We start from the raw sequence: 8,155 nt of genomic DNA on the forward strand, positions 1-8,155 counted from the left end.
TTTATTCTGACAAGTTAACTCGTATGTTTCCGAGTTGGTACCGTCAATATGTCTACCCTCTGCACAAGTTGCACAACGGTACGATTTTTTCACATCGTTGTGGCTTCATAGAGTAGTGTGTAACAACATCATTCAGCGGTAACGGAAGATACAACTACAAAATGGTATTAGGCATAAACTGCATTTCAGGAAGCATTGGTCACTCTTGAGCATACGAGGCCACATGATCTATTGGAATTTTATGTTGTTTCTTCTTACATTTAAAGAATCGGCTGCGCCTGTATGTATAATCACGATTCCCGACAGACCAGTACTACGCAGTGCACTGAAAGTTTTTTTTTTTACCCTTTTCGCCCCTCACAGAAATGTTACTCTTCCAAAGTTGTCAACCGTGGAGCGCTGTCCAGGCCAGTAACAAACATAAACACTTAAATGATCCAAAATCTTTACATTTTGACGCTTCATTATGTTGGGAATAATTTCAAATGTTGATCATATCACCTTCGATATCGAATATGCTATCGAACAACAGATTGGAACCCAAACTCTCCCATTTCCTGGGATGGATAGTAAGTGAATGCAACCAAGTATTAAGATATACTATCGTTGACTTATACATAATTATAACACTAGGCTAGCTTAGGCGAAGCATTAGTAGCCTAGGCTAGTTGAAGTTGTAACATGTTTGAACGTTGACATGTTAAGACTTAAAGGGTGTGAAGACTCGCGCAGAAAGTCCAGTTACAGAATTGTTAACAATTCATAATCATGGACGTTAAATATGAATGTAAGAGACTGACTCCGGTGAGCTTGCGGCTTTGATAAGCCAATGAGGCTTCTTCGGGAGTTCCTGCTTGCAGGAGGATCTAAATACATACATACAAAATTGAACATTAACTTGTTCAACTGAAACATATCTTTTCTGGAGTCTCCTCTCACATGGAGCTGTGACTGCATGATCTTAAGCTTTTTTTGTTCAAATCTGAAGTACACATTGTAGGACTGTAGAAATAATGTACAATAGGCCGCAGAAATTGCTTTCCACACCAAAATATGCAACTATCATCATAAGTTTATGACTTATGAGCTAGGCGTACAGTACTATATAAAGCTAGGGCCAATGCCATACTTTTCGACAAATGCTTTGTAACATGTTTGAACAAAGAAGCACACACACTTATAGCCAGTAGCCTAAGGATAAACCTTATTTCATGTGCAGAACATTTTGTTATCATCATGTCATGTAACAAATAGGTTTAAGCCTACCAACCTATTTTGACATAGAGAAACCCTTAAGATAAAGTGAAAATTTAAGAATCTTCTATTGTACTGTACCTACAGACTAAACAATATGCACAATGCTTTCTTGAAGCTTCAGAATAACTTGATAAGTAGCTTCTGTTTTCACACTATTTCAATGATCATCGTTAAGTTAGATTACAAATTGTGAGTAAAGCTTCTCGTTGGCTGCAAAAAGATGCACTGTTACAGTAAAATAGCAGCTTTGTTTCAAGTGTAACTGTTAAACTGTAACTTTGTTTTAAGTAGTTAAACTGATAACTGCTTGTGTTACAGAATCAAATGCAGCAGTTTGCACGTTTTTCCAACACAATTCCTGTGCAAAGGGCTACATGTGTCCATTCCGGCATGTCAGAGGAGAAAAGCAGATTGTCTGTAAACATTGGCTGCGTGGTCTCTGTAAGAAAGGTGATGAATGCGAATTCCTCCACCAGTATGATATGACCAAAATGCCAGAGTGCTTTTTCTTTTCCAGATTTGGTAAGTATTTCTTCATAAAGTATCCATTCATATATATTCAGTAGACTGCAGTAGACCGTGAGGTGGTACATTAGACTCAAAATTGCCAAATAGTATTATAGAGAGTATCTTTAGTTATCTCCCTTTTGCTACAAACCCAAGACCCATAACGATGCAATCAGCTGTTAATTACTCAGATCACAGTTAATTCAGGTTCACTGTACTGTAGATAAAATTTCATTGGAATGTGTTCAGACCAATAGGTCTTTGATTGTGTTAGTGCCAAGCTTTCTTAAGGTTTAGATCAAACATCTGTTGAGGCATCAATGCCAACAACAACAAAAAGTACCAATTTATTCTGTGTTTGCAGAAGACACTAGTAACACTATCAGCATTGTCGATTTTGTATTCTGATAGTTTAAGCCATCTCAATTATCTTGATACTATTGATAGGGGTTCATTTTCTCACTTTCTTTGCAGGCATGTGTAACAACAAGGATTGCCCATTCCTTCACATTGATCCAGACTCCAAGATAAAGGATTGTCCTTGGTATGACAGGGGATTTTGCAAACATGGTAAGAGAACTCCTTTGACCAGAACTGCTTCATTTCCATAGCTTTTATGAAAGGATGATTTATTTTGTAACCGTCATAGATTTGCAGAGTATTACATCATGTCCCTCACTAAATACAGGAATCAGGGTTCTATTCGTCTTCAAAAAGTTATTCTGAGACGCATACACAATAGTGACACCGTGACAGTACCAAAATTAAGTTTGTCTGTATTTCCATGGTTGGAACATTTTTACAAAATTTACATGCACAATTGACAAAAGTTGAGTCAAAATATGATTATAATGACAATACATTACTATGCAGTGTTATTTTTTTTACTGAGCCACAGAAATATGAAGTGATGGAGCTGTTTCAGCAATTTTAAGAACAATATATAGTAAATTACTGTAGTAAAATACAGTTCTGAGTCTTTATATTGTTAATGCATAAAACTTGCTATGTCATTGAATTTTGGTAATCAATCCATTAATGATAATTTAAAGCAGCTTTTTCCAGTTGATCAACCATTTTACAAAACCTAGTATAATACTCTAAGCCATCACCTAGATATCTGTAATGAAATGAAGTAAATGACTGAGTATTTAACAACTGATTTGATGACACCCCAAATATTGCCTAGACACATTTTTCCAGGTAGTATAAAATGTTAAGAGCAACTTGGAAAATGTTAATGTTCAAATTCCACTTCATAATTTGAAATGAAACTCTTGACTTGTCCAGTAATGACCAATTTGTTATGCTGTTTTAGATATCAAATAGCATCAAATCTTTTTTTTATCAAGATCAAGACACGTCTGCTTTAATTAATGATCAAAAAAATTATAAATTTCATCACATGAAATCAGCAGTTACAGAACTGAGAATAAATGTGGTTCTGACAATTAATTTTTATGTATAATAATAATGTCTATAGTCATTTGTAGTTTAATCATGTCTTCAAAATGCTTTCATATGTTTCCTTTCTCTGGTAGGTCCTACTTGTAAAAATAGGCATGTCCGGAGGGTGATGTGTCAGAATTACCTGAATGGTTTTTGTTTAGATGGTCCACAGTGTAAATTCCAACAGTAAGTCATAATTTGCCTCTTATAGATCACAGCCACACCTGTGCTTCTTCCATTTAGCATCATGATTAAACCTCAAGTAGCTGGTTGTGAATACATTGCTTTATTCCATGTTCTCTCCAATGCTTACTTGAGCACTGTTCTCCTCGAGCAAGACTTCAAAATGATTTTCTGGTGACAAACAATGTGAAACATATATTAAAAAGTAAAAATATTCCTCACTGTCAGGTGGCACTACCGTCTCAATCTCTTGCCCATGACTCGAGATATCGTTGATTGAATGTAATATGGCTATTAAAACCTTCAACTACTATACCAGGAAATTTGATGATAGTAGGGGGTGTGTGATGTCATCTGGGCAAATACTCTTCAAAAGCTCTACTTTGGCTATTTAATATAATCTTCTTGTTGATTTATTCTCGAAACCTGATATATTTGGAATGTTTGCTTAGCTGTCAAAGTTCTTTGTACTTAGAATATCATAGAGAGAGAGAAAAAAAAACTGCTTCTTTACTGCGAAAGGTCTGTGTAGGGAAATAGATAAATGTAAGAGGGTTTTTGATCCTAACATATTCAGAACACCAGACAGTCTATATTCTATACACTCAGAATTTCATCAAAATGTAGCCCTTTTGTAGAAATATTCTTTTACTTTGAGGATAAAAGATTGACAAAAAATTAAACAGAAAACAAAGACATTTTCAGCTGAACTGCACTCATGACATCAGACATTCTGCTGATGCCAGATTCCTAATTTATAAAATGTCACCAAATTTGAAAACTTGATATCTTCAGGATACAACGATGCATGCACAATTGATGGTATGCTCTGTACTGAGGTAGAAGTTTAGAAAAATATTTAGAAAATAATTACTTTCACAGAGCACTCATCATCACTTATCGCTAACTGTTGTCCATTGTTCTAAGACAATATTTGAGACAGAAAACAAGATAAAATGTGTACTCAAAGTTCTTCCTTTTTATTTCTTTGTATGCAGTCCAAAGTTTGACATGAATTTACCCTCATCAGTGGATTACAAAGAAATATTGAAGAAGCTGATTTGTCATTATTGCGGGCAGCCAGGTCATAAAGTGATGCAGTGTCCGTCAAACCCAAATGCAGACCACAAAGCACCGCCAGCTAAGGTTTGTAAGATTGTAGATATATGGAAATGGGGGAGAATTAAATGTTTCTGTTTGTTTAAAGACACTTAAGCAAATTCTTGAGGCTGTTTGTTACTAAATTGGAGTTCATTAGCTGAACACTTATCAACTTTTTGTAACTTTTTTTTGACATTTGACATTTGATCAATTACAGTATGTGGTATTTTATTATTTATTATTTATGTGAAAATATTGTCTTTTTGATAACAAATCATTATTGACTCACTCGCTATCCTTCTTTTTTGTGTCAAAGTGTAGGAGGGTGTCTTACATTTGTTGAATCAATGAATTTATATTGAGAAAAATAGAAGGCTAGTTTACCTGATGACAGAATTTATGATATGTTAAAGACTAACAAAGTAGCAGAACATTTTAAAGGCAAGTCAGACTTCTTTACCTGTTTTGGATTCGATGTTAATTCACACTTCAAACATCATAAAGTGTCCTGATGTATCCTTTCACATAAACCTATCCCATCAATGCAAACGTAGACAATTTTATTTACAAAATAAATTGAATCGCAGCATCCATCTAGACTGGAGATGTCTGACACCTTGGACAATGTGTTTGCAAACTGCAGATTAACTTTGCAAAACCCAGTCATAACGATGAATTTGTTGTTTGACTCGCAGGGTATCCAGGTATTAGGTGCCAAGGACACCAATATCAAAGGAACTACCTATCGAGCCGGAATACCAAACACTCCGTACGGCCAACACGACGAGCACAAACATCAAATGAAACCTTACCACCCAAGGAACATGGACCACATCAAATGCTACAGAGTAAGGAACCTCTTCGTTGTGAGTGGTGTAAAGTAGACCAGATGTGTGATGAGTCTGTAGTTATATTCTATCAATGATAATCAGTGCAAATACACTATGATTGGAATTATAGTCACAAATTTGTTTCATAGCTGACCCTATTACCACTAGGGAAAAGATAAGACTTTCATTTATGCCAAGTGACTGGGCAGTAACAATGACAGAGTGATATGAATTCATTCACTCACCAGTTCCTCATCTCAACATGTGGGAGGGTGGGGGGGGGGGGTGCGATGGGATGGGTATCATGGGGTCGTATCTCTGTATGTCTAAGAAGTCATCCACGGTTATGGTTACAAATTTTCCAAATGGGAGCTTGTCTATGGTGTATCCCTACTAGTACTGGGTACCTTAGAAATATTACAGAAAGCACCATGAGCTCTTTGTGTAACACAATATGCGTATTTCATTGTTTTTATTTGCTTCTTTTGCAGTGTGGCAAGAATGGACATATAGCATCTCATTGTCAGGCAGAAGATAAACCATCTTCACATCTTCTGAGCAGCAACTTCCCTAGTTAAGAATCTTACAGCAAACTTCATCATCAAACTCTTTGTACCCAACAATTATCCTTGATGAAAATTGCAGCTATCTTCATCATCAAACTAGTCACTAGTGCCCCCTCTTTGTACAAAAACAGTGTACTCTTTTTAAACATGTAGAAGAATCACACAGCTAATTTCATCAGCAGAGTACATGCATGGAGATACAGCTCTGTTTAGAAAAGCCAGTGGAATCTCCACCCACCATTCAGATCAGTCCTGAGAGTAACCTTCTTATTAAACCAACGGAATATATCAGGAGGGTCAGACTGCTGCACACACTGCTACCCACGCAGTGATCCCATCTCAATGGGGTCTTGAAGCAAGCAACTTGAATGAAAAACAACCACCCTTGAATGAAAAACAAGCACCCTCTGCAACAAGGAAATGCATGCCTTAAGCAACTCGGACCCAGCAGTGCGCCGGTATTCGGGTAGCCCCAATCCTCCTCTGATAGACTTTAAAGACAAGCAAGATAAAAATGACAACGACTGTCAATCACTGAGAAAGGGGAATGTAATTCCTCAAGATAGATGGTGGATATTAGTTTGATGAATGTGAAAGGCTCATCTTAAAGGTTGAGATGGAAAGAATTTGGTGATGACATTTAGATACTGTACAGTTACTAGGATTAAACATGGACTTGTGCATGTACCAAGTTTGGATTTTCAATGTCTGACAATTTACCAGAATACATTAGAAAATACAAGGGGAACAAAAGAGTTGACTTGTGATTTTATATAATAGGCAACCCATCATGTGATACAGAAGATACCAGGCCACATCCATCAAGGGGTCTCCATGGAGCCAGAGACCCTCGTCTGAAATTTTTCAGCACTACAATTTAGCTGCTTTTGCTCAAAGCAAGCTATATAGTGTGAAAATTAAAGATGCTTTGCATGATGGAGTCGTGGACATTCCTTGCTTTTGACCTGTTTCTCTTATACACACCTTTTTGGTAGTAATTTCTATCGATACTCGTCTCCGGACCCCCTCTTTGGAGAAATGCTGGATCCACCCCTGATTATGAATCTGGGCAGGACCAGCAGCTTTTCTTGCTCTGACTGGATGCACATTTTATGGAATTAAAATATAACAATGCTAATATCACTGTATTTATTTAGCATGGATTATCAAAGATACCCTTTCAAATAAGGAATAAAAAGTTGCAAAAATAAAAATATCTGCATGATTCATTGTTCCTTAGCAACACAAGTCTCCTTGTCATCTTTGCACGTAACATGATAGTACTGACCGCCGTAAGACTCTGACAGTAGATGTTCGAATAGTAGTGAGGGTCTATGCATTTCTGACACAGATTTCTCAATTTTGGAGGCCTGTTATAAGTGGCGTTCTTTTGTCTACAAAATCTTATCGCTTCGAAACTGACAAAGGGTTAAATAATATGTTAGTATCACCTGGAAGCATATCAGGTTTCTGCAACAGAACTTTTGGAATTGTATTGTCCAAATGGCAAGCATTTTATTGAGTTCTCGGTTACATAAATGTAAATATTTAGTTTGTACAGAACAGATTTCCTTTAAATTGTTTATGTGAAAGGGATTTGACTGTGGCAGCCATATCTTGGGGAAGGCTTCCCAATCTCTTTATCTTGCTTCTCTCATAATCTGCATGGTGTTTTGAAGCGAACAATTGCTTCAATTCAGGGACTCACGGAAATCTCACTAAAAGTACTGATTCTCTCAAGTTTTATGGCATATCTCAACCATTTTACAAAATTTGACGCAACTGGAAACATTCACAGGCTTTCGTAGCTGGATAGTTCCTATGGGAAAACCTTCCTAGTCATTTTACTTTGGAATATTGGCATCTTAAGCTGTTTTGTCAATACAAATGTTGTGTTTATTTTGTTAAAAAATCACAAATAAATGGACTAAGAGAAACAGTGAATAAGTTGTCTTTTTATTACCGTGTGTGAAATTATTCCAAATACAATGTAAATCTACAATCATGTGAGATTAAAATGTTGACAAATTTGATTTGCTTTCTTTGACTCGTTTTTCATTCTACAGCATTAAATGTGAAAATCTCTGGAGCACCACACTTGTAAAACTGTTAGAAATGGCATTTTTTCCTATGTGAAAGGAGAGTTGTAATGTGGAAGTCTACATAAATAATGGCAAGGAGGGGGTGAATGGGGGGGGGGGGGCACTAGAGGGGATTCCTATTTATTGTCCACTGAATTGCAAGTTTTCTTTAAGGCATTGA

At 36.4% G+C, this 8,155-nt stretch overlaps 1 protein-coding gene across 1 annotated transcript; it reads left to right on the plus strand.

Annotated features, from left to right (window-relative positions):
• Window positions 1-354: 354 nt before the first annotated feature.
• Window positions 355-7,926, plus strand: LOC139959919 (cleavage and polyadenylation specificity factor subunit 4-like). The gene is made up of 7 exons (XM_071957853.1): window positions 355-569; window positions 1,576-1,779; window positions 2,239-2,334; window positions 3,306-3,399; window positions 4,395-4,542; window positions 5,193-5,345; window positions 5,819-7,926. Exons 1-7 carry the CDS (start codon window positions 467-469, stop codon window positions 5,903-5,905), a joined length of 885 nt encoding a protein of 294 aa, XP_071813954.1. The 5' UTR covers window positions 355-466; the 3' UTR covers window positions 5,906-7,926.
• Window positions 7,927-8,155: the final 229 nt, after the last annotated feature.

Source organism: Apostichopus japonicus, chromosome 19, assembly GCF_037975245.1.
Source record: "Apostichopus japonicus isolate 1M-3 chromosome 19, ASM3797524v1, whole genome shotgun sequence".
In the NCBI taxonomy this organism is placed as follows: domain Eukaryota; kingdom Metazoa; phylum Echinodermata; class Holothuroidea; order Aspidochirotida; family Stichopodidae; genus Apostichopus; species Apostichopus japonicus.

Excerpts from the sequence above, each read along its gene's own strand:
- LOC139959919 (XM_071957853.1), top strand. The coding sequence starts at position 467 with ATGTTGGGAATAATTTCAAATGTTGATCATATCACCTTCGATATCGAA. Across the intron at positions 1,780-2,238 it reads CTTTTTCTTTTCCAGATTTG|GCATGTGTAACAACAAGGAT; the intron begins GTAAGTATTTCT and ends CTTTCTTTGCAG. Across the intron at positions 3,400-4,394 it reads CCACAGTGTAAATTCCAACA|TCCAAAGTTTGACATGAATT; the intron begins GTAAGTCATAAT and ends CTTTGTATGCAG.